The sequence below is a fragment of the Sabethes cyaneus genome, chromosome 2 (genome assembly GCF_943734655.1).
Source record: "Sabethes cyaneus chromosome 2, idSabCyanKW18_F2, whole genome shotgun sequence".
Lineage (NCBI taxonomy): Eukaryota > Metazoa > Arthropoda > Insecta > Diptera > Culicidae > Sabethes > Sabethes cyaneus.
Window position 1 is genome coordinate 208,985,307 of NC_071354.1, and position 27,794 is coordinate 209,013,100.

Here is a 27,794-nt window from a genome sequence, read left to right on the forward strand (position 1 = left end):
ACATTGTGCCGAACACGGCGAAAACTTCCAACGTCCCCCAACTCCGACCTGTTGAAAAAATTTGGGCGAACCTTAAACGGAGGATTTTTTTTTTAATTCTATATTAGAGAGGTTTTCAGCCTGCGGCTGGTTCGCCTCTTCCGGAGGATCTGCTCTAATAATTTTATGGTCAAAACGGATCTGTTGTCGAACTAAAGAGGTCTGGAAGTCTTTATTGGAGTTGATGCATGGAATACTTTCCAATTAAACGATTGATCAGAGAAACGCTGAGTTATTAGTGCTCAAAACCTAACCAATTTTCTTTTTTTCTTGGAATGACGTCCCACCTTTCCGTAAGATGTCACAATGTCTCCATCCCTAACCTTTCACATTACTCTGAAAGACAATGTTTAAGAAATTAATTTTCAACTTCCACCTTTAATTAATTCAAAGCTGTCAGCATACAGCAAATATCGTAAACTTTCCCTTGAAGTGCAACATCGACAGTTCAACAGTTCGCATTTTCGGTAAGTGCACTGTGAATCATTAGCGCTGTTTCGCCACCATCATTAGTCATCCCTAGCAACAGCCCATCTAGGCGGATCCATCTAACCGTTTTACACACGCCACATCCACGATCCGACGGGTGCAAGAGTGAAACAATATAAATCGAACTAAAAGTTAATACCAACCTTGCTAATACTACCATTACGGCTACACTACTACTGCAGCTACTGTTTCCTACTACTAACCGGCACACCTCGTCGGTGGTGGTGGGGTGATGGGAGAGGACTGAGTGCAATCACTCACGTGTTCAGCATTCGGCTTTCAACGACCGGGCAGCGTCCCGAATCAGAGTTTCCGCTCCTCGAGCGAAGCGGACGCCGAGTAATCTTCTTCGCTTTCCGCCGAATTGAGCGCGGCCATGACGTGGCGATGGTGGGTCAGGTGACGTTTCTTGTGCGGCTTGGTCAGCGAGTGGTGCGCGTGAACCGACGGGTGGTGCTGCTTGATTTCGACCTCTTCCGTTTCGTACGAGTTTCCGGTGGATGCCGCCGACAGGGATGATGGCGCCGAGTGTAAACCATCCAGCCGGTAGCGGACGTTGTAGTTACCTCCGTACGGGTGCTTAGAGCGGAACAAACGATGATGATGGTGCGGATTGTGTCTGGGGCTGTAGGGACGCTGCGGGTATGTCTTGTGCATTACGACATCTATGCGTGGGACGCTGTGACGGGAAGGGGTGACAGATGAAAATCGGTTCAGTGAAACAGGAGTCGATCGGTTACTTACTGTGGCACATCGTCCATTTCATGAGAGGTCCATGAGAGTGAGCTTCGGAAAAAGTTCCATGGAAGTACGGTTGCTGTTGCTGGAAGAGAGAAAGGGCAAACGACATTAGCGAGATGATTTCTGACGATCGAAATTAACTTAAAGTACATTTAGAAACACAAGCAAACAATCGCAAAAGTAAATCATCATCGACTGGAATTTTTAGAATGTATTTTCAGTCGATGATCTTGCGGTTGCCGGAAGGCAACCAGTTAGCAAATATTTGGCCAATTTGTTAAGGGAAAAATTCCCGAAAGCGAAAATAACTTCACTTCGTGCAGCGGCTTTTCGTCAGTTAGTTCGAATATTAGCGCAAAATCAAACATAAACAATCATACATCACTACAGTAAGTAGATAAAATCAATAAATACACCTAAAACGCAACTTAAAAGGAAAATTCTGTTTGTGTCTTCATTACCTCTTCAATCCGCTGGAATGCAATCGTAACATGAAATATACATTCTGTGCCAAGCTTCGCTTCTTATGCTCCACCTCGCTATGACCCATCCCAACAAAATCTCCTATCCAGCGCGATTCTTACGAAACCGCTCCGAAGTCTAGCCAAAACTACATATCCACCTCCGGTCCGGTGGGTCGGTTGAGCTTGGTTGCGGTCAGCATTTTTTGCCCACTCCGATGGAGGAAAAGTGAATGAAAATTCCACACCGATAGCGTAAACAAAGTCGAAAATATCCATTTCCCGCCGACTGTGCTCAAAAGGGCCTGAATGCACACAGTAACCGTCGGGTAAAAAAAAAAATAAAATTCGCCCGCAATTAATTGCAATCGTTGCAGTGCACTGGCTTCGGAAATGAAGTGCGAAAAAAAACTGAAACGTCGGATGTTTTTGCTATGTACCTACCTAGCCCCAGCTAGCGAATTCGCGCCCGTTTGCACTGACTCGCGGCGGCACTTCCCCGAGCGCGAGACGTTTGGTCTACTCTACAGAAAAAAAACGCCGCCCGCTTTGTTGTGACTTTGATTGAACGAAAAACGTAGCAACTATTTGAGGTTACGTTACGAACGTACAATCATCAATTGTTTTTTCGAAGTTTGTTTGTTGATCTCCGGCAATTTGCCAGGTACTACATAGTTATTGAATTAGTTACCTTTTGTCGTATTACTTCATCCACAATTAACTGGATGGAGCAGGATTTGAGAAATCAATTGAAAAGAAAAAGCCACCATAAGATGGCAGCTCTCAAATCAAGATGAACGAAAAAAAATGTGCCGCGATCAGCGATCTTCGCTGTTGTCGACCGCGGCAATACCGCGTGGAAACAGTTCATAAGCTGTCTAGCACTACGGCTTGATTCTAATTTTTTTTCACCGAAACGTTCAAAAAAATTTCGTATCGGCTGTCGCAAGGGTAATACGACACCGTTAAGCTACCAACAGAACGGATAGAACCTCGGTGCGGTAAACAAACGTGGGAACAACGTGCCTCAGGAATGCGTATGTTCGTGTCCGGTGTCGTCCTCTAACCAGGTAGCGCTACCGAGCCGGCTCGCGTTCGAGTGGCGTTTGGCTATTTGAAACAACCACCGTATTGCGTTTCCTGAGCCTAATTTCCGGGAGCCACGAGTTCCGCGATATATGAATACCGTCGGCGCGACACCACAATCTTGATAGTACTTTCCTAGAATCGCTATTACGTCGGAATGTTGGAAGGTCGGAATTCGAGAGTTGGAACTTAAAACTGTTTTACTTTTAGTTAGATTAAATAAAAAGCCAAAAAGCACACACTTACCGTTTGATTTACTTGCCTCGGAGCAATCGGTTGGTGAGAAAAACCGCGCGGCCGGCAGGGTGTTGTCGTCCTGATCTTGAACGTCGATCGCGATGCCAAAATTACGGTTCGGTTTGTCCCACAATTTAACCGCCAGCAGCGTATCCAGTGTGATCCAGCCACGGAAGTTGCGAGTGATGGTGATGCTGCTGCAGATCCGCTTCTTGCGCTCTGAGGATAAATTATCTAGAGTGGAACAAAGGTCATAAAGAGCGAGCTCAACACCGGAACCAGCGGGGTGAGAGACGTGCGACACGACACTAACCTTTGCTCTTCTTGCGCCAGTACACGGAAGCGGTTACTCGAATCATCTGCTCGGCTGGGTCCTTGCAGTTGTCGGAGTCACGACGATTCCAGCCTTCAGTCGAATTACCGGCACCGTTCATGTACAATCTGTTGATAGGAATTCAATCGAATAAAGCACAATTTTCTTCCAAAATCACACTTAGTCCGCTTAGGTGCTAGAACCTACCTCAAAATCGCCGAGCTGACCGAAGTGTAAGGCTTACTATGGGTAAGACGAAAGAACAGATTCCAGGTATAGTCGTCATCCCAGAAGCTCTGGTTGGTGTGCTTCGGCAGGTCGCATACGGCGGAAAATGCCATCTCGTGAGTGGCGCCCACGGGACCGAAGCTGTCGTTGCGCATCAAGCTGGACTCGATGCTGTGCTTGATGTTGCCGATTATGTGCTTTTCAATGCTGCAGGTGAAAGGAAAATGATACGACATATTAACTATCAGGAAGAAAATAAATTCATTAGAACTCTATGATAAACTCAATGCATAAAATTCCTTATGATAGGGTATGTTGCTGCTTCGTCGTATTTGCCTATTCCCATCCTATCCAACACACATTATTAAAAATATCAGCATTTTTATGACACACAATGCAAAACTAGTTATTCCCTAATATTTTAGTTTGTTGTCTATCAAGCTTTATAGTCGGTTTTTGGCTCAGTACATGCTAATTTGACTAAAGTGCCTCAACGAAACAGAATTCAAAGAAATAGTGTAAAGAACAGTTGTAGAGTTGATTATCATGTACAATATTGTTGAAGAAATTACAGTTTTATCTGTTGCATTTACGGCGCTATGCGGCTGCTACCCCGTTGGTAGCAGAAAGAGCGCTCATTTGGCTACCAACAGGGTAGCAGCCCTGTTGAAAGATAAAATTACACTTTCTTCGACAATATTGTAGGTAGATAATAATTAACTCTGAATTTGCTCTTTAGGCTATTTTTCCGAACTCTGTTTCGCTGTAGTCAAATAAACATCTACTGAGCAAAAAACCGAAAATGAAGCTTGCGTGGAAATGAACCTATATCAGTCAGCCAGCTTCGTTAACTTGAAAATATATTGCCATGCATAGACAAATTAAAATTTTACTGTCAGATCATCCTGATCGATTTGGTTTTATAGCGAATTTTCTGCAGTTTCCGTAGTTGTGCAGCATATGCGTATTAAATTTTGTCGTGTATATTGGTATGATAGGTGGGTAGATTCAACGCGTCATCCAAATTTTGCAATTTTTAAAAAACTAGTTTAACAAAATAACTATGCTCAATTAGTCAATCTCAATTACTAGTAAAATGATTCTAGGTGCTTCCAGTGACATGAAAACCGATTGTCAATAAATTTATTTTTACAATTCACACTTTGTTTTGATGACTATTCCTCTATGGACTAAAAAATACTAGAATATGGCAATATGGCCACGCATAAAAAAATGTTTTTGGTTTTGAACTCCAATATTCTTCCAAATAGCAGCAATAAATTTGTTTGGTCAGGCTGTAGCCATATTAATAACACCATAAATTTACTAGTTTTCTTGCGGTTTGATAACGAATCGCAAGTAAATTGACTTTGTTTGGTGCGCCATACTGTATTGCTGCGCCCAACTTATAGAAAGTTTATAAGAGATGTGTCGCAGCCAACCAGTTTTATCGCACGGTGTTCAAAATACCGTTATTAAAAAAGGCCATCTAAAAGGCAAATGCCAGTTGATTTGTATTGCTATCTTTAACCTCACAGCAAATTTTTAAAAAAAATGATCGACGAATTTTTGAGTTACGCCTTTTCGAAGTTTTAAAGGGCAGATTGCTCATATAAAGTAAATAAAAATCTTCAATGACACTTTCAAAATGAACGTAAATCACAGCTGGTAATAATTTTTTATGAAACATATGCCCATTGGCGACCATTTTATGAGTTTTGCGCTGTATTGGGACTAACCGGAAATGTTCCGGATTAAGTTATCGCTGTGGGAAATGGCCAGTATCGAACATGAACAAAAACTTACCTCCAATTACGCCAGAATTTAAAAACAAGACCAATCAAAGTTAGATCAACTATCTAGTACCATGTTGGTTATATCTGGACTAGTTCCGGATACTTCCGGGAACATCCAGGCAACTGGCCAGTTTCGTCCATGAGCAAAAACTTATCGTGCGACACCTTAAATCACACTAGAATTCAATAACTAGATCAATGGAAGCCAGCCCGGCTATCTAGGGTCAGATTTGGTCATATCTGGACATATTTCGGGAACCCTGGGAACCCCTAGGAAATGACCAGCTTCGAAGATGAACGAAAACTCATCATACGACATCTTAAATTGCACTAAAACTTTTAAAATAGATCCATGTAAGCTAAATTGAGTACCTAGAATCACAATGGGCAGTTCCGGATGGTTTTATTATCAAACATATACCATATAGTGTTATTGACTTCCCTAGGATTTCCCGGAGTTCCCCAAATATGTCCAGATATGACCAAATCTTACCATAGATAGCAGATTTGCCTTCCATTGATGTAGTTATTGAATTCTAGTGTGATTTAAGGTGTCGCACGATAAGTTTTTGCACATGGACGAAACTTGTCTGGATGTTCCCGGAAGTACCCGGAACATGTCCAGATATAACCAAAATGGTACCAGGTAGTCGATCTGAATTCGATTGCTCTAGTTTTAAAATTCTGGCGTAATTTGAGATGTCAAATGAAAAGTTTTTGTTCATGTTAGAATCTGGCCATTTCCCACAGCGATAACATCCGGAATATTTCCGGTTAGTCTCAATACAGCGTAAAACTCATAAAATAGTCGCCAACGGGCATATGCTGAATAAAAAATCAATACCGGCTGTGATTTACGTTCATTTTGGAAGTGTCATTGAAGATTATTATTTACTTTATTTGACCAATATGCCCTTTAAAATTTTAAAAGGGCGCAACTCAAAAATTCGTCAATCGATTCTTTTAAAAATTTGCTCTCAGGTGTAACATAGCAATACACTCAACCCCCGCTAATATGAAAAACAACTCGTTCAGATTGGACGAGTTCATTTTGAATCTGAATATTTGGTAACTCTATTCATTTTCACATACGCGCAAGACGCGCATCCTATGAACTTGTTGTTTTGATTTGACAAAAACAAACGTTTTAAAAACATTTAAAACATGCGTGAGTTCTAACCGTCCGGTTTGTAGAAGAGATAATTGGCTCGGCAGTTTCGACTAAAATGATCTATTTTGAGTGCTGGAGAAAGGTAAGTTCCACATGAGCAATATTGTCAAAGCTCCCGGAAAACTTTAACGTCAATTATGTATGACGCTTGATCGGTTTTTAATGTGAACGCATTCATACCTCCGGGGTACAGATTAAAAATGTTCAGATTAAAGAAGGACATACCAACGGGGGTACACGGTACAAACCAATTGGCATTTGCCGTTTAAATGGCCTATTCTATTTTGTAATAACGGTATTTTGAACATCGGGATCGTGGTAATAGCAAACACAATAAATTTGCTTTATTAATAGATTTACTATGGTTTTTAGAGGTATTCATACCACAATAAAACCTTTATAAAATTCTAATAAATCAAGCTGCTTGAGGGTTGTTATGTTGGAAGGGAGGGAAATTAGAAATAGAAACTAAAAGAAGAAAATGGAAAAGGAATAGAATGGGTGCTAAAGTGAATGGGAAATGGAAATAAGAAAGGATAATATATAAGAGAAAGAAATAATGCCACTAAACAGAGAAATTAAAAAGAAAAAGAGAATTGGGAAATGAAAATGAAAAAGAAAATATGAAATAGGAAAGCGAATTGAAAAATGAAAACTGGAAATAGAAATAAAAAAGGAAACTGAAAAAAATGAATTTTGGAAAGTAATATGGGAAAGTAACATGAGAAACTTAAATGAAAAAAGGAAATAGGAGAGGGAAATATGAAAAGTAAAAAGGGACAGCTAGAAATAAAAAGTAAATAGCAACGGTAAATAAGCGAGGGACGAGAAGCTGCAATGACAAGGTGATTAGAATTATATAATGAGGAGAAAAGATGGAAAAAAATGAGTGGTGTGCATCAGCCACCTCCCTGTCATGGGGATTGCTGTGGTAATAAGACAGCCATATGGAAATCAAAATAAGACAAAATTACGAAAGAGAACTTGGAAATAAAAAATTGAAGAAAAAAAGAAAAAGAAATGGGAACGAGACATTGGAATGGCAAATAGAAGTGGAGTGGAATCGACCTAAATAGAAATATATAATGGAAAAGGAGTTATGTACGGAGGTAAACAGAATAAGAAAGACAAATCTTTTTACATGGAGACGAGTTAACAGTGCGTAATAAAAAGAAAAAAGAAATACAAACAGAAGGATAACGAAGATGAAAAGAATTGAGCTAAAAATCTTAAGTGGATATGGAAAATCTGACTTCAAAATTAAAATGAAAAGGGAAATTGCTGAAGGCAAAAATTGTTGTAAGAGGATCCATAAGATATGAAAATGCAAGGTGTAATAAAATGAGCAAAGTGAAAAAGATTATTTGGAAAAAGGAATGGATCGCAGGTATAGGAAACTGCGAAAAAGAAATCTGAAATAGAAAAGAGGATCAAATCTGCAGAAGGAATGTAGAAAAGAAGAAATGTAAATGAAAAAGAGAAATATATAGGAATAGAAATTTGGAAATGAAAGGGGAAAATTGAAAACCAATAAGAAAATAATAAATGTATAATGTAAAGTAAAATGAGAAACGGAAATGAAGAAGGAAAAGGCAGAAAGGGAATAAAAATGGATAGGGTAAATTAGAAGATTAGGAAAGCATGATGAGTTTGAAAAAATAAACTTTGGAAAGAAGATAAATCAGCAAAAAGAAGATCAGCAAAAACTAGTAAAAAAGAAAAATATAAAATCTTTCAAATAAATCTCTCAATAACAAAATCGGTCATATATATTCATCCTTATTCTTGTTTTCGTTCGAATGATATTCGTTCGATGGTTAAGTCGATTCGTATTCTTGTTTTCGTTCGAATCAATTCGAACTTTCGATGGTCCCTTCCTTTTGTTCATTCCAATATGAGAATAGTGCTTCCCGATTCGTTCGAAACAAACTATTCGTACGAATGCAGGATACGGCCGTAAACAAGAATAAAGGTGATTAGAATAAAGCCGATAAATCGAAATGAGCAGCAAATAGGAATACAACATATAAAGGATGAGTTTAAAAAACGAGTTGAAAAAAAGGGGTCAGAGAAAAGACAACATCATAAAGAAGAGTAGCTGGAAAATCAAAATACGAACCAAAAAGGCCAATTATTGGAAACAGAAAATGGTGTAAAATATGAAATCATTGTATCAAGATAAACATACTTCACAAAGGAAGAAAAAGAAGAGGAAATTAAGCGCTCGTTTATAATCACTGTCTGCCCTGATAGCTTCGAGGTACGATGCTGGTCTAACAAGCCAGTCGTCGTATGTTCGAATCTAGGCTAGGCGATGCTGCTAAAGTCAGTAGGATCGTTGAATTTGCTTCGTAATTGCCGTGTACTCTAACAAGTTACGAAGACTATCAATAAAGAAGGGTCAAATCTTAAAGACGTTTATACCCAAGACTTTTTCTGTAATCGCCTTTTTCTTCTCGTCCATATACATATCGGGCTTCAGTGTATATCGTTTATGAGATTGGTTAACCTTCTCATAGAAATTGCGCTTGTCATCAGCCTGTAATAGTTCTTCTGTGTGTGCCAGACTTCTGACGCCTCGTGGCCCCCCGTAGGGAGCGTATACTGGCAATATACGAGAAAAATCGGTCGATTCGACAAGAATTTGGACGACTTGGTTTATTGTTCGTTGGTCGGATGATCTCCAGGTGGCAGAGAAAGAAAGTGCTTCTGATCACCAGGCCTCGGGAAGTTCGTGTCTAGTTCGCAGGTTATGGGCCCGATCGCCACTCTTTACGCTTCCCTACCGACATAGGAGTTCAAATCCCCGATGACGAATTTGATTGCACGTAGTCAGCAGCCATCGTACGTCGCATCCAGCTGCACGTATAACATTAGCTTCTCGTCGTAGGGTCTAACTTCCTGTGGACATTGCACCTTTATGATGGTGTACGGTGTACTCGTACGGAAACGGCCTTTTATCTTCAGCATACACATCCTCTCACTGATCACCTTCCAATCCATCACGCGCTCTGAAATTCTACCCATCATTTCAAAGGGCGTTCCCAGCTCGTTGGACGCAATCATGACCTTTATAATCAATATTATGGACTTTTTATTAAATAATATAACTGGCTAAAGCAAGCAAACAACAAATCTTATTACAATTTCAATTCAACACCTCTGCAGTCTCCGTATTTCCGGATACAATGAAAATTTGTTGGTATTATGCAATCGATCGGCAATCTATCGATTCATACTATCCAATGCCAATCGCCGCTATTTGTTTCACACAGCGGCTTAATTCTCATACGAACAGCCTCCTCTCTACCCACCAGCCAGCCAGATCGCTCGCTCGTGTGCTCCGATTACAAACCGTTTTTCTCACATAGTTACATTCCTTCCGACCGAGTTTTTTCCCCGCCGACGGAGACACCTGCCAGCCATCGCCTCCCATCGCCATTCGGTAGACTCCGGCTGGCGGAGCGTCCTTAACCGGTTCAAATTCGTCACATCAATCTCATTCATGCTGCACTCCCAGACAGTGGCTAGACGACCGCGCGGCAAACCTCCACGGTCTGGCCATCCCTCGTTTTGCATCCTCTGCTCCCTGCCTCGGTAGAACCGTTCCATACCAAGCATTCGCAGACGCCGTCCATCGCGACGGTAGTCAGCTATAAATAATTGTTTATTCTGCGCGGCCTATGAGCAACCTTCTACTGCTGCCGCTGCCCCCAGAGCATCGCCAACGTGCTCCGAGTTGCAGTTTAGCTATCTAGTTCTGCACACTTTCAGCTGCGAACTATCGTCTGAGTGCTAATCCACCTCTACTGCGCTGCTAGTTATGTTTGGGATGGGATGGTTGACGACGGGAGTGGAGCTTCTAGTGCAGACAGAACTCAGAACCGCCTCGTTCTGACCATTCGGTCTTGCGTCGTTCTCAAATTGTAGTTTTCTTAGGCACCAGGGATACCGCCTCCGAGGGATAGAAGGTTGCTGCAATCAACTAGATGCACTGAACGGAGATGGTACTTGGATGCAGCCTTCCGCCGCCGCCGAGAACCGGTAAAACTAAACGAGGATCGCGAGACACGTTCCATTTTGTACTACACGTTAGGCTTGAACGCGAACGTCGGAAGGCGAGAAAAAAAAACTTAAAGTGAACAAGTTTACGATAGCGATGTAGCAAATATCCAACAAGCGATTCATTAGACTTCGGTAAAGAAAGCCGGTCTGGTTAGTTGCATTCATTCATTAGAGGTGGCCACGGCCAAGTATGGGATGGTGTGATGCTTCCGAACAGCTCTCGCTCGAAAGATATCGGTTTGGCGGTAATAAAAGATTTTGCCGGGCCCTTCACAGTTTCTTGACTTCGTGCAGTAACTTTGATGATGAGAACCGTCGAAACATTCGCTTTTAACTTATTACTTTGATCGTTTTATACTTTGTTACTTTTTGTGTTGTACAGACTGCATTTGAGGTCTGATGCATGACAGTAAGGATTGTTCAAATCTACGTTACAATTGTTTTGTGCATCAAAACATTTTATTTTGAGGTTAACTTGCGATGAAAATCCAACAACCAAGTTTTTATAGATTCAAGAAAAATTAATCATCTCCAACAAGAATAATAATTTCTCGTGTTTCTTCTCAACGTAGACTACAACCCCGGAGCAGAGGAAAGATTCCCACATCCTCGTATTACGAAACACTTTACCCATCCATTCCTAAACACTTCAGCGACCTTGACATTGAAACTGCAACCCAGCCTGTCGGCACTACCAAATCCATTTAATGCATGTTACGATGCTGATGACGACGACGACGACGACGAGAACGACGACAACGGCTACGACGACGATATGCAGTTGATGTTCATTCCCGTCAGACGCAACGCAACGGCACCGCGGCAGGGGCAGTCGGTGTGGAGTGGCCAGCCGGGACCGGTAAACGCAAAACACAGCCGCACTGTGTTCTCGAGCTTGCACAGCAGCCATGTGCAGTGCACATAACAGCCCGTATGCGCCCAGACCCCATCCGAGGTCGGCACGGCGGCGGAAGGCAAAGGAAGCCGGAGAGACAGGCAGAAGACCGCTAAGTATGTTAATAAAAATCACGCTGTCTAGCCGCCGTCTGGCTTAGGGGGGTTTTCATATGCCTTCCGTTCCTCCGCTAGCTTTATAGGCTTGTGTTTCAGTCAGCAAGGCGGCTCGGCGGCGATGCTGTCGGAAGGCGCGCGGATCAAGTGGCGGATTATATGCAGAGTGAGTCCAGAACTTGGAGAGCACTAAATTGAAAATAAATCACACTCTCGTTAGTTCTGGTTGGAGTGATAACTGTACAGTCTTCTGTCGTTTTATAAGGGTTCGCACCTGCTGCAGCGCAGCAAGGAAGATCGAAGTGAGATAAATGGTATCTCGACGTTGGTATCGTCGCTGATGGTATAGTATGATGGAAGACTGTACCCAGGTTCGATTTAACTCTCAGCATGGGGCTTGTCTTGTTGTACCCACGGAACCAGGAAATTTGTTATGCAAGAGAACGACCGGTATCGCACACTTGCGGCCGGATTCTTTGACGCAACCACATTTACCGGAATGCGAACACAGATTGACAATGAAATTCGCAGACTTGATAGTATGCCCCGGGTCGCGGGGCTGCTACGCAGACCAGCCACAACTGGCAGACAGGATGTTTTGCTGCCGTTCAGAAATTAGAGCAAACGGGAAACGGTGGCTGATATTGCTGATGATGTTGCTCTTTATTGTTATGCATAAGCGTGTGGATGCTTTATTTGGACGGTTTGCGGCTAACGCAATTCAAATGCCGTTTGTTGTCAAGGTCAGTGTGATATTTTCGGCGATCCACAGTGTGATATTTTGATCGGATGTGCGTTGTTTGGCATCAAACTGTTGCTGGATATAATTGATTGAATGATTGAAAACTTCGCACTGTTTTTAAGAAAGACACAGACACAGATTTAAATTGTCAAAGTTCATGACTAATAAATAACTATGACTCGAGAACGAATAAGATTTTATTACAGGATTATGATGGTTTTGAGGATCGAAGCTGGTTAGCAAAACTGTAATGAAGATGCAATAAAGCTTAAATTGTTGCTTGGAGTATCATAATGCAATGCTATGCCACACCACAGGAGATCAAATAACTGGTGGTGGTGGAAATTAAAACCAAATGTATCATTTAAACCATTCAGAACCAACTATTCGCAGTTACCGTTTATAATCGAGTAAATCACGAAATACTCCTTAGCAAAATGGATCGACTGTGTGTATACTACGGATGCCGCAGGTTGATTCAGATCTTACCTGAGAAAAAGCTTATATGGTAAAATAGGATCTGCTATCGCCAGCTGCATTTCCAATCAATCTGAAGTCCCGCAAGGCAGTAACCTAGGCCCGCTGCTTTTTTCAATTTTCATAAATGATATTAGTTTTCTGCTTCCACATGGTTTTCAACTATTTTATACTGACGATACTAAAAATTTTTAAACTACTGCGTGCCTGAGTGACTGTGTGGGACTGTAAGAGTACTTGAACGTCTTTGTTTGTTGGTGCAGAGCGCGCTGCTTAACGCTAAGTATAGAGAAATGTAACGTGATTTTGTTGCAGAGAAAACGTGAGAAACGTTTATTGAATATGACTATACTGTTTCCGGCCACCACCTTCTCCGCTTAAAGTGCAACAAGGATTACATAACATTGCTCAATGCTGCCTATAAGGTGCTTTCCCGTATCCTGTTCTGTAGACTGAGACCTTTAGCGGAGTCCTTCGCCGGCGAGTACCAAGCTGGTTTTCGTGAGAGTTTACCTTGGGTCAATTACTAGACAGAGTTCCCGGAGTACAGCTTATAGGCTCATCATAGATTTTTGGGCGGCGAACGCGGCGTACGATTTAGTCAAAAGAAATGTGCTATGGTGGATAAGGCTAGAACATTCAAATGGGAAGCAGCGAGCCTGGGACTTACTATTTACACCGCCAAAACGCAATACATGGTTGCTGACAGGGAACGTGCAAATCCAAATGGTGTTGGTGCCGAGATGAAACTGGACGGGGAACGATATGAAGTAGTGAAGGATTTCATATACCTTGGTACGTTGATGACGTGCGATGTAAACCGCGATGCCAGAATGCCCGACGAAACAGTAGCCAAAACTATTTTCAGCAGAGAACCAGGAGAGATCTTAGACTTCGGGTCAGACCCGGCACCAGATGGATGTGTGCTGTCGAGGACGATGCACGGTCAGCGTGTGTTCGGGAGGATTGGAGAACGGCAGCTCAGGACCGACAGTACTGGAGTATCATAATTCGTTCGGTGCAGGATCGATAACTGACCGTCGCCAATAAAGCAAAACTGAAGTAAGTAACTGTCCTATTAGAATGCTCGGTATTTCAATGTTATGGAATTTCTCATTAGATGGCTCAGGGATTTCACTGAACAACTTATTACTACATTGTTCTATAGTCTGCGCTTCGATTCTATTTTATTTAGCTACTAGCTGACCCGACAAACTTCGTATTGCCACAAATTAAAATGTGTTGTACATAAATCGTGAATCTGTCACAATCTCGAGTTTAGCAAGTTTCTGAGGAGCCCTACTTTAGATAACATGACTTGATATTTTGCTCCTTTGATATTGATGTCTTTGCAAACAGTCGGCTTAATGGGATTACTTACCGTGATTATACGAATTTCAATGCAAATGAAGTGTCCCGGAGAGTAAATGACATTCCTTGGAATATCTTCTACTCGTTAACTGACGCCAACCAAACTGTAGATTTCTTTAATAGAAGTTTATCATCCATCCACGATACTTGTATTCCATTGCGGACAGTTCGTCGCCGCCAGGTCTATAATACTTGGTTTAACGAGGATATCCGGAAAGCTATAGTGGAGAGGGACATGGCATACAAGGACTGGAAAATTGCACCCATAGTTAGCAAGGACCGGAAAAAAATGGTTTATAAGCAATTACGGAATAGAGCTAACACACTTATACGAAGAGCTAAAATCGAACACCTTAGTGCTAATCTTGCTTCTGACGAGTCTTCAACCAGCCTTTGGAAAAAGTTAAAGCAGCTTGGAGTTGGTAAATCAGTGGGTGGTGAAGAGTGTTCCTTTGATCCCAATGTGGTAAATGCTAAATTCGCAAGCCATTTTACCAACGATAGCAACCATTACGTACATCCAAATATAAGGCTTGAAGAAGGATTTCGGTTCCAACCCGTAAGTGAACATGAAGTGATAAACGCTTTTCACGATATCAAGTCAAATGCAGCTGGATCGGATAATTTCCCAAAAAAGTTCTTGAAACTCGTTTTTCCATTAGTGGTCAACCAAATCGTGCATTTGTACAACAAAATAATCGAGACGTCTGTTTTTCCCGATGCCTGGAAACGTGCAATAATTATACCATTACGTAAGAAGAAACATCTTAACTCCATTGACAATCTCCGCCCGATTAGTTTGCTATGTGTACTATCGAAAGCTTTTGAAAAGCTGCTAAAAATACAAATTAGCTCTTTTCTATCTTCTGCTCAACTCATCTCCGATCATCAAGCAGGTTTCCGTCAGGGACAAGGAGTTAAATCTGCACTATTAAGGGTTCACGACGATATTGCGGTTGCAGTGGATAGAAACGACAAGGCTGTTCTTCTGCTCATAGATTTTAGCAAGGCTTTCGACACGATCTCTCATCACCGTTTATGTGATAAACTTCGAGCATGTTTCTTCTTCGAACCGTCAGCTGTTCGACTTGTTCAATCGTATATAACCGACAGGAAGCAAGCTGTGCACTGTAATGGAGCTATATCTGAATCTTTGGCGGTCATTTCCGGCGTTCCGCAAGGATCTGTACTTGGCCCCTTGCTTTTCTCGCTATATATTGACGATCTTCCAGGAGTGATAAGACATTGCCGTATTCAGATGTTTGCTGACGATGTCCAACTGTACTGTATTCATCATGACACCTCCACAGCTGTGGCCCAACTAAACGATGATCTTCAACGTGTTACTCGGTGGGCTTCCAAAAACTCGCTTAGTATCAATCATATGAAAACAAAAGCCATTCAATTTGGGACATCTCAACGTGAAGATTCATCGGAATTACGAATAATGCTTGATGGGAATCATATCCAGTTTACTGATGATGCAAACAGTTTGGGGATCATATTCCAAAGCAACCTACGCTGGGATAAAACAGTATCGCGCCAGTGTGGTAAAATTTATGCTGCACTTCGCACTCTAAGGGCTACCACGTCCGATCTTTCGCAATGCATAAAGCTCAAACTTTTTAAGACGCTGGTATTACCGCACTTCATCTTTGGAGATGTTATACATCTTAGCATGCGCTCTGCTATGATGTCCAAACTGGAGGTAGCTCTAAACGATTGTGCTCGTTATATCTATAACGTAAACCGTTACACTTCCGTTCGCCATCTGCAGAAAAACCTTCTTGGATGCCCCTTTCGAAGTTTTTATGCATTGAGAACGTGCATTTATCTTCATAGATTAATTCAGCGCCAGGGTCCATCGTACCTCTACGACAAACTGACAGCTCTCCAAGGACTTCGAACGCGTGGCTTTATAGTTCCCACTCACCGGACTTCATTGTATGGAAACACCTTTTTTGTGAGAGGTGTGGTAGATTGGAACGCGCAACCTACTGCTTTAAAACAGCTGACTTCAGAAGCAATGTATAAAATAGCTGCCAAAAATTATTTTGCTTTATTATGATATGTTGTAGTTAGATGAGTTAGTGATGTGTTGCTAGAACAAAGTAATGTTAGATTTGATTTTCTTTATTTATCCGTTAATGACACGAAAAAGACTTGTCTTACGTCATATATGTTCAATAAACTAAACTAAACTAAACTAAACTTTAGATAACTCGTTTTGGCAGTTGCGTCACTATAAAAGCACCGGTAGTTTAATTTACCAATTTTCAATTTTTCCTCACAGTAAAGTAGAAAACAATCTCCCCGGTACTAAGCCAGAAAAAATAAAGCGAATGCCTCTTAAATATTCGCCGTGATTGTATAACATTTCGCTGAATACCATTACGCGAAAAACCTTACGCGGAGTGTACCATTTCACGGAAAACCTTTTCGTGGAAAGTACCATTTCGATTCTCGGAGCGATCCTCTCCTTACTCGTTGTCGCTTGTTCGGATCCTGAGCTGAAGGAAAGTAATAGAGGTCAGTAGACCTAGGAAAACAAATAAACCTAGATAGAGATGATTTCTGCGGGGTGCTGCAGATAGTTTTTGGTTTCTTGTATTGGATTGGATATTGGATGGAGTTTTTGGATTGTCTGTAATGTTTTATGGAAGAGTCTAAATTTCTCGAGTTCGATTAGTTTTTGAGTTACGCAAAAATTTCTGTTTTGTTTGTATGAGAGTCCTTATTCCCCTACCACAGGTCTCAAACCATCATAAAAAATCCTGCATTCAAAATCCTCCACGTGCCAAATTTGGTTCCATTTGCTTGATTAGTTCTCTAGTTATGAGGAAGTTTGTATTTCATTTGTATGGGAGCCTCCCTCCTAAAAAGAGAAGGGGTCCTAATTCAACATATAAAAATTCGCGTTATAAAAATTCTTGCCTCCAAAAATCTTCACATGCCAAATTTGGTTCCATTTGATTGATTAGTGTTCGAGGTAGAAGGAAATTTGTATTTCATTTGTATAGGAGCCCCCCCTCCTAAAGTGGGAAGGGGTCCTAATTCATCACAGAAAAAATTCTTGCCTCCAAAACCTTCACATGCCGAATTTGGTTCCATTTGGTTGATTATTTCTCGAGTTATGCAGAAATTTGTGTTTCATTTGTATGGGAGCATCCCTCTCTTAGTGGGGGGAGGGGTATCTAACCATCATAAGAATTTTCCTCGGCCTCAAAAACCCCTATTTGAAAATTTTCACGCGGATCGGTTCAGTAGTCTTCGATTCTATAAGTAACATAGCGACAGACACACAGACAGACAGAAATCCATTTTTAAGGTTTAGATGAAGCTGAACCTTAAGACGATCAATATTATGAGAACGTTGGTTCAGCGATCTCGTTGAACAAGCGAACCAACACATTGTTCCTGGTGCTAATTTAGTATCAATGAAGGAGGTAAAAAGATAATATGAAACAAGTTCTACTCGATACGAAACTAGAGCGCGGTTACATGCATTACTCGCAAAATTGTCTCATTTACTGGTTCAGCGATACCATTGAACAAATTACTGACATATATTGCTTGTGGTGTTCCGCAACTGCAGAAGATCTATCAGAGGTTTTAAATATGCATGTCAAACTGATGTTAATCTCGCTAAATACCACAGCTACGGTGGAGCGTCCCTTTTCTGTCTTGTACTTAAGGAAGAGCTAATGCAAAGGCTCTCATTTTATAAGAAAGTGATAGATGAATTTGCTTGTAAAGTAAACCGTCGTATTCCATTGTTATTTAAATAATGTTTTGAAAGCGTTGGTTTGTTTAATGCGATAATAGTAAAAGCTACATCAGCTGGGCACAGATAGCAGTTCTCCTCGCGTTTCTTTAGCATTAAAAAGGATGGTTGTCTAGGGTCCATTTTTTCAATATTTTTTGTTTATAAAACAATAAAAGTTCTTCGAGTTCAGCGATAGATCAACTTCCTTTCGTTGGGTGTATTTTTAATAAATATAGCGAATGTACGGTAACTACTGCTGGAGATGGTGAAATTACTCTCTGTAAATGGGTTGCGATCATTAATGTATCTTCTTAACGCAGCTGCATCAAGTATCCGTATCATTTCCTGAAGATGGTGATTCGACCAAGGTAGTTCTATCCGAGGGTACAGAGAACAAAGCGGCGAAAAAAGTGTGATAGCTGTAAAATTAATGTTTCTACCGCATTGTCGGTTTCCGGTTTGGCTATAATACTGTAACCATGGTTCATGAATTTGTTATTTCGTTATCTAACGGCAAACCCAGATCTTTGACACGTTTCACACAGAGAAGACAGTGACCCGAAATAGTTATGTGCGATTGGTTAAATGCGTCCGGTAAAAACGAAATTATGTCACGAATGAAATTACGAAATTATATTCATACTTAACGTAAAGTAGTTTGTTGCACAGCAGTCCACGAAGGTATTCAAATATTGCTGCAAGATCGAATTAAAGGCGGACAAAGGCATAAACATAAGGGAAGGTTTGGCATAATTCCATAAAACATATTATAGACTTTTTATAAATGATTTGGGACGAGACTACCGAAAACCGCGTATGTATGATCCGCACTGCAAGGTTAGGTTTCGTATTCTACTAAGACGCTCCAAAAACTTCAGTAAATAGTAGAGGTTAACCCTTAGATGAGTCCGAATGAGCGGCAGCGAGAAAAGACGATATATTCCCAACATCTGAGCCCGTCTGAGGTCGAAGGCCGCAAATATTTCCTATGGCATTCGGCCATTCATGATTCGGCCAAAAGAGCTGCTTGCCATTTGTTATTTCGACCAGTTAAGTTTCAGCCATTCGAGCTCCGGCCATTTGTGTTTCGGCCGGTGTTTCGTAATCGGACTCACCTTGTAATACGGAATACTTATTAAAACTGAGTCGATTGAACCACTTGCAAGCTAACGTCAGATTGTCCTACGCCCATTATATCTACCATACATTATGCCTTCGGCAAATTATGTATGTCATCCATTATGCTAATGTCTTTATGCCTTATGTCCTTATGTCGAATGGGGTAGACCTCTTTTAGGTCTGAATAGATAGCAACGGTTTTAAAGGTAGAGTTCAAACCCTACATACATGTAAACAAACTTTTAGATAAATGTAACTGAAGATATAACCTGAGTTTGTGCACCTTCTGCTTCTTATAAACTCATTCGCATTAATGAGTTGAACCTTTTCTATTGACTAATTTACGCCTGCGTAACTATCGGTTATACTCATTAATTGTTGTTCACGATAAGTAATATAAAAATTATTCAAACATAAGACGACGTGATCTTGATTCCAAAACGAAAAAACTACCTGCAGCAGAATCGTCTGAGGAACTGGAAGAGTTGCCTCGTGCCAAAGATATACAAAAGTTCTACAAGATGGTTAACTAATCCCGCATTTGCCACAAGGTGTAATTGTGCAGAGAAGGGAGCGTAACTCTAATACGAACGGAAACGAGCTAGTAACAGTACTCCGATGAGCACGAGGCAATAGCAATGCAGCAATCAGTAACGAGTATGAAACTGACCTAAGTGAGCCAGTAGTAAATGGCTGAATACTAGCCCCCGAGATCATACCAGTTCTATTTCAAATTTTGTCAGTAGGTATTTAGTATTATTTTATAAAGTTGACCTCGAGAGCATTATCGGGAGTGCATCATAAATACAAAAGATCCTAATTCAGCAGTATTGTAGATAATGATTAGTTTTACAAATGTTATGTATGCAACATTTTCAAACTGACGATGCACAAAGAGCGTAACAGTCCTGGATAACCAGAGACGCAACACCCGAAACATTTTTTTCTCAATTCTATTTTTACGAGCTCATCATGACAACGTCAAATAAAACTTAATGAAGTAAAATAAATAGATTTCATTCACAACTTTAACATTCCGTCTAGCTCACATCACTAAGCTAGGAGCAAACACAGCATAAAAGTTTAATGACACTAGGCTAAGTTAAATGACGAGATGAGCTGTCGACGAGTTTTTTTTGTTCATAGTTCTAAATTTGATATGAATAATTACCCTATGTTACACACTCAGTGTTGAAGCAAGTTACGTTTGACATCACTGATTTATTTTAATTTCCCAAAATACACCTTTAGTCATACGAGTACACCGTAAAATTGGAGCACTTTGAAACCTTTCCCCTATAAAAGCTGAGCTGGTATGTGGATATAGAAATAGGATACAATGTTTCGGTATCGTTTTGTTTAGAACTTTTAAAACTTTAGTGTACTTTTTTAAAGTATAAAAATTGAAATAATATAAAGTAGTATACAATGGTATACAATCAATAACCCTCTCATCAACGAAGTGAGGAATTGTACTAGGACACTCAAAACATAATTCACAATAAGCCCCTACTGTACGGTACTTAAGTCGTAATACATTTACCCTGTTTCTCCGGTAGGTACTAATGTTTACAGTTCAACTAATTTAGACTTGTACCGCTGTAGTGCAAGACAAATTTACACAATCACTTCTATTCTGAGAATAAAAAAACACGCAGCTGTTAGCACAACACACCCACCTGTAATATTTTTAGCATCATTTCACTTTACTTTCGGTATGTAAATACACTTGTTCGCAAATATTCATTGATGAAAGATGAATCCACTAAGTAGCGAACCGACCGCATCAACGATGGGTCATAAAAAATACAGCTGACTTGACTATCTCCTGGTAACGAACGAGTTGACTAAACTAGCCAGCTACACACGCCTTTCCTTCGTTGTCGAACGGGACAGTTATATTCATCTTGGCTGGCACCAAGCTGATTAGTCCCCGATTCAACTCAACGATCGTCGAGCCGCCGAACAGAAAAATCATGCTGGGTAACGTACGATGCTAACCCGTTGACACAGCATAGCTTCACAGCTCATTAATAATGGCTTCTGTTAGCCGGCCTGTCGACCGACCGGCCGGCCGCTGATCTTACATATGACCGGCTTTTCGCATCTTTTACCGTCGCTGATTCGCACGATCACAGCTGATGAAATGGAATGGTCGTGTGTATGCCCTTCGTGTAACCTCTTCCGTTCATAGTCCAAGCCGCACATGGAGGATTCGTTTCATTTTGCTCACCGCTGTATTTCCTCCCCCCTTAGAAGGTGGGTGTGTGATTCAGATTCACCACCACCAATAGGAAGTGCATCCAGTGGCGATCTAGTGGCTATAAACTAATCCTCACCACACGAGCGTGCGGTGCAGGCGCGTCAAATTGTCTAGGACCGCCATTAAAAAGCTAATTCAGTGGGTTTCGGTGCGGTTCTCCGGACGCGAATGTGAGCACGTGTTGACGACGAATGAAGTTGTCGATTCCGGATTTGGACTTTTCACCGGCGGTGAAAGGAATGCACCGCAACTTTGAATCTCAATGTGGTCGATGACCATTAGAGTGACTTAATCGGTATAGAATTCATTCTGATTTGGCAGATGTTTGGCATACCAGAAATTAGGTTTGTTAATTAAGTTGAGTAGAATGTGACATTGTTGAAATTATCGGACCGGATTTTAGGTCAACTTTTTTGGATTTTATGGATCTTTAAGTCCTCGTTGCTAAATCAGGTGTTATGTTACTAAATGTCCACGGAAGTTACACTAATTGCAACACTTAGTTTACTATTGAGGGTTAAACCACTCATTGTGAAATTTACTTCAAATATCGAAGATCATTGAATACGTCGAATCTAACTGTTTGTAAAAGGAACAGTTGCTGAGATTTTAGAGCTGCAAATCTATCCCCTCTGCCGCAAACAAAAAATCTTTGCCTCGTTTAGAAATCTCTTAAATTAACATGCCCGCTAGTGCAATGCGGTAGAATGTTTGTGGCTTTGGTATTTTATTTTACAAAATATCGCAATTATGTTTTATTTACTATGAAGAGCCGTACAGCCAGGAGAGTAGCGGAGACGTATGAATCACGAGCTACAGGCACTGCTTGGAGAGATTCCCATCGTACACCTGGCGAAAGTTGGGAGACTACGGTGGGCCGGCCACGTCGCAAGGATTCCGGACGACTGTGTAGTGAAATCCGTTCTCTTCAAGAACCCCACCGGCACCAGCAATAGAGGGGCTCAACGTGCACGATGGCTCGACCAGGTTGAAGCCGACTTGCGCGTGTCGAGACGCACAACGAATTGGCGACGAGTAGCCCAGCACCGAGTACAATGGAGAGGAATTCTTGATACGGCAAGAGCCACCCCGGCTCTCGGCTGAATAAGTAAGTAACCAACTGTCCAGGCATTTCGGAGTTATGGCCTCTTCCCTTTTATGAATTGCCCCCCCTCTTCTTGGCATTCCATCAGTGCTGATTCCCTTATGCCAAGGAACATGTATGCCCAGTTTGGTGAAAAACCGTCCAGGAATTTGGAGTTATTGACTCCCCCTCCCTCTTATCAACTCCCCAGTGCTGATTCCCTAATATCAAGGAATATGAGTGGCACTGCATGAGATCTGTCGCAAAATTGAGGCCCAAATTGGAAGCGACCTACGAGCTGGGAACGGACTTTATTGTGATGGCCAGAATGCAGAATGGTGTGATGGCCTGGAAGGCGATCGGCGCGAGGATGCATATGTAGACCTGATGACGAGGAGGAAGCATTCTATGCGCAAATGAAGGTAACGTATGAAAGCTGTTCGCCACGGGACATCAATGTCGTCTCCGGGGATATAAACGCTCAGATCGGTAGAGAAACTATAGATATATAGACCGATGATCGGGCCCTATTACCTGCACAACGACACGAACAATAACGACCAACGATGCATCAACTTTACAATCAGTGTAGCGAAGCCCACACCCGTATGGTCTAATTTCCTAACACACGCGTACTCCATCTAACGTATACGCTAGCATAAGCATCCACTTCGGACTCTCGTTCTAATTTTTTCATGCACTGCAACAAGTTTTTGTGAGATAACATCCACAGTCGTCGTACCTACTTGTCAGTGCAGCTCGAGCCGCTATCCGACCACTCGCACTTCCGCACGTATGCAGAACCGAGGGCGTAGGATGAGGAAGAAAAGAAAAAGTAAAGCAAAGTCTGTACCCTAGAGTGCCGCAAACTCTCACGCGCAGCTGGTATGCTGTAGATATCTGTAGAAAGACGCTCCGAGGCTGTGCGTCCGCGAGTATGTACGGAGCACAATGTCTGCACCCAACAACAGCGGCTGTTTGTCGTTCGCTTGCGTCAGTGGCGAAAGCGTTGGATGGTATGTTTCTTGTACTCGCTCGCGTGAGAGTTTGCTGCTCACTCGATTTGCAACATCGTTTACATCTTTCCGAGATCTAGCGATCAGAAGTACTTTCTTTCTCCTCAAAGATATCCAGAAAGCCACCTGGATATCACTTGACCAATGAGCATTGAACTAAGCGATGGCCCGTTTTTCTTGAATGTTACCAACATACGCTATCCAATGCTTGCTTAATGTTACCCACACACGCTTCCTACGGGGTGCAGATAACGACTTGAATCATTATCTAGTAGTGGTACATGTGCGCACAAAGCTATCGATGGTATTCGTCCCTCGAAGACGATTGAAGCAGTATACGCTCGGCTGTCAATGAGACCGCAATCGCAGTACGAGGTGATGAAACCTTGATTGCACGAAAGTAGTTCGACGACGAATGCCAACAAGCGATGACAGGAAATAAGAGCTTGGAAAAACTATCTAAGCATTACCCCGAGGAAGAGTTTGGTCAAATATCATCGAGCGTGGAATGAGTTGATCTTGATCTTGAGGAAGAAATAGCGACAGAAGGAAGGCAGAAATCGTAAGGAGCTAGAACAAATATTCCGGGCTAATGAGACGAGAAGTTGCATGAGATAGGGAACCAATCGCATAAATGTCACATCGAAGCATGCGATACTAGGAGATACCTGGTTTCAAACGAGCGAGAGGCACTGACTCCAGGCAAAACTTTACAAAAATGGTAAAGAACTACTACACGGATAGAAATTTGTTCTCCAAAACGAGCAAAATGACTCATGATTCCAGGTTTCTAGCTTATGATTTATGAAAATACACCATGAATAATAAACATGATATCATGAGCTTCTTGCAGTACAACACAACGCAAAATCATCATTATTCATGATTTTGTGCTGTCTGATATGACAGTTCAGTCATGATTGGACAGGAATTCACATTTCATGATTTCATGATCTCATTCATTCATTCTCAAATTTCTTTCCGTGTAGCAACGGCACGTCGCTGGATAATTTCAATGATTTGGGAGCAGACGAAACTACCGAAGGAGTTGCCCTCTAGCATAGTTGTTATAAGCCAGTTGTGACAACCGGTATATGACTAATTTCAGTCATAAATAAGTTGTTGTAACAAGAAGTGCCCAAAGTGCACTGCTTGGAGAATGGAAGGTGTGGTTTATTCCATCTATAAAACGAGCGGGCGGCTGGATTGCTATAATTACCGCGGCATTATGCTGTTCCACACCGGCTACGAGGTGTTGTCCTACATTTTGTTACATCGAAGGAGGAGCTCGTATTACTACAGATCGAACTTTGGCTCTCCGACAAATCAACCAGAAATGTCGGGAATATAACGTGCTCACGCATCATATTTTCGTGAACTTCGAGGCAGCATATGATACAGTAGATCGCAAACAGCTATTCCAGATAATGCACGAGAACGGTTTTCCGGACAGACTGACGGGGCTGAACAGAGCTACTCTGGAACAAGTGATTTGCTACGTTTGTGTTTCAGGGGCACTCTCAAGTAGAGGATCGTAGCAAGCGGATGGATTCTACTGTATGTTAATCAACATCGCTATTGATGGTGTGATCCAGTGAGCGGGCATCTAATCGAGCGGAACAATCTTCGGCGAAAGTAACCTACTCCTAGGCTTCACAGACTACCTCGACATCATTATTAGAAACTTTGGGGTGACAGAGGCAATCTATGTGAGACTAAAAACGAAGTAAGGAGATTCAACGACGTATTTAAGCTGAAAGTCGTGCCTGCCTCACCCTCCGCAAAATACTACGATCAAAGGACTTATGCTAAAGCTTAAAGCTATGGCTAATCAGACCGATAGTCGTCTAAGGACTTGAGACTGTACTCAAATTGTGCACTTGCCGTATTTGAACGAAAGGCGTTACTGACTATTTTTAGTGGAGTATAAGCGGAAAGTGGAGAGTGCGGTAAGCATATGAACCATGAGTAGCAGGCACTCTTTGTAAAGATTCCCATCGTACATATGGCAAAAGTTGGAAGATTACGGTAGGCCGGCCACGTCAGAAGGATGTCGGGTGACTGTGCAGGGAAATCTGTTTTTATTTTTTTTCTAGAATCTGACCGGCAACACGATTGGATAGGCCCAACGTGCCTGATAGCTCACCCAGGTTTAATCCGTCTTGCGTAAGTCGAAACACTCAACGAATTGGCGACGAGTAGCCCAGAACCGAGTACAGAGGAAAAGAGTTCCTGAAGCAGGAAGTTGAAGTTCAGGATTTCTTGAAGTTGAAGTACGAAGTAGGCACATTAAAACTAATACATAAGTCAGTTCGGCTTGTGTTTACGTTTTCGGATCTCTGTAATTTATCATCATATCTAGCAGCACAATATCTGTCGGAGACTTTTCGCGAAGATCATTATAGTTTTTTATGTAATGTCACAAGCAACTTTCGGTTTAATATAACTACACGAAGTATTTTGCAAACATGCTCAAAATTAATTTCGACCAATACCGGCGGGTCACAAGTTCTGACTATAAAAAACACGCTATCTCTCAAGAACAGTTGGCCATACGGTAGTGACATTTATACGGTAGATGCTTTTACATAAATAAAAATGTGTAGAGTTCATTTTTTGTTCTATCTAAATTTGAAATCGATAAAAACGCTTTGAAGATTCATAAAATTGTAGAGGTGAATTTGAAATTCAAAGACACGAATTAGTTAAAATACACAAGACATACCAAAAGCTACGCAGTATTTTCAAAAAATCTAAAAAATCTCAGCGATTTAAAGGTTTGAAAGAAAAAATATGTTTAAAATGATTACATCAGTAAGAATTGATACAAAAACTTAATTACCAATTAGATGAAAAAAAAGTGCAGATCTACAATAATTGTTTTGACACATTATTAAATGTTCAAGAACCACTTACAAATGCAAATAAAATAACTTTTTCTTCAAACCTCCATCCACTAAATCTCATCATTTCTCAAATCTTTGAATCGATCTGTAGTAAATCATTCATTCATTTGAGCAAATTAGATTACGAAAAGAATAAGCAGGTTTGGGAAAGTAGAAAAACTTAATTTTTAAAATATTTGATTGACTTGTTCTAAAAGAATAAACAACGGAAAAAGTTTTCGATTATTGAATCGCTGAATAGCAAAGGACAGCAAATAACGCTATTAACGATGGAAGACTTCCTAAAAACAAGGATTTTTGGCGATTTGTTTTGCAAATTTTGTAAGATAAAAACCAATCATCTGATGCTACTAAAAAATTCAGTAATTAATCACTAATTTGAAATCAATAGAGTTACCTAGATTTCACTTAAGTTATTTGAACCTTAGTTTAGAGACGTTTTCAAATGTGCGAAGGAAAAACCGCATTTTCCATCCGATGCCGTTGACTTGATCGGCTTGACCCCGCCGCCGCTTTGGGATCTTTTTTTTTCACTTCGACAAATTTTCCATGTTTTTATTTTTTGCACTTTTTGCATGCTATTAAAATGTTCCGGCCGGCGGCGGGCGAGCTGCAGTCAACGCAACAGCAACGGCGGTTCGAAAATGCTGCGGCACCACAAAATACAACGGTGGTGTCGCCGGATAGAAATAATGTCCTCCAATTTATCACACTGCACAGCATGAGTGTATTCACTTTGGCGTGCATTTTTAATATCAAGCGAGCGCAACGGTTCTAAAAATACCGGAAAATGCGAACAACTTCTTGCTGCATGCGTTTATTTGGGCATCCAACGGTGATAATACCGATCGAGAGGGGTTTGAATATTAAAAACTGATAGCGTACTTACACTTTTCGATTCTGCACGTGGCTCGACGTGTTGGATTCGGCGGTACTATGCCTGATATCCATCGATGCCCCGGTGTTTTGCCTGTTCTTTTGAGCGGCCTCGCGTAGACGCTGCTGTTGCAGCCTGACCGCCGTTATGTTAATTTGATTTCGAAGCAAATCATTTCGCTCACTTTCGGTCAGATTATCGAAATCGAGCACCTTCGATTCGGGGACCACCATATCGTCCATGGTGTCGTACGAATTGAACGGGGCACCGGTGGCCGCAAATATCTGCCACGAGCTGGTCACCACAAATAGAAGTAATATCTTCATTTTGACACTCCACTTAGGTTCAATCGTTTTCACAGATCTTCCAAAACAGGAAGTAAATTGTTCTACAAATTTTCAGAATTTTTTTTCACTTTATCTCAAAAAACACGTTATTTAACACAAATTACATTTATTATTTTAGTTTAGAAAAATTGTATCTCTCCGGGGAAATTAACTAACAACTTGGGAAAACTTTCCCGGCCGAGGAAGAAA

General features: G+C 41.3%; 1 protein-coding gene across 1 annotated transcript; it reads right to left on the minus strand.

Annotated features, from left to right (window-relative positions):
• Positions 1 to 831: 831 nt before the first annotated feature.
• Positions 832 to 27,584, minus strand: LOC128738190 (protein anachronism). Its single transcript, XM_053833126.1, has 6 exons — positions 27,271 to 27,584; positions 3,574 to 3,801; positions 3,367 to 3,494; positions 3,063 to 3,287; positions 1,273 to 1,351; positions 832 to 1,207 (listed from the first exon to the last, which is right to left on the minus strand). Exons 1-6 carry the CDS (start codon positions 27,582 to 27,584, stop codon positions 832 to 834), a joined length of 1,350 nt encoding a protein of 449 aa, XP_053689101.1.
• Between the last annotated feature and the right edge of the window lie 210 nt (positions 27,585 to 27,794).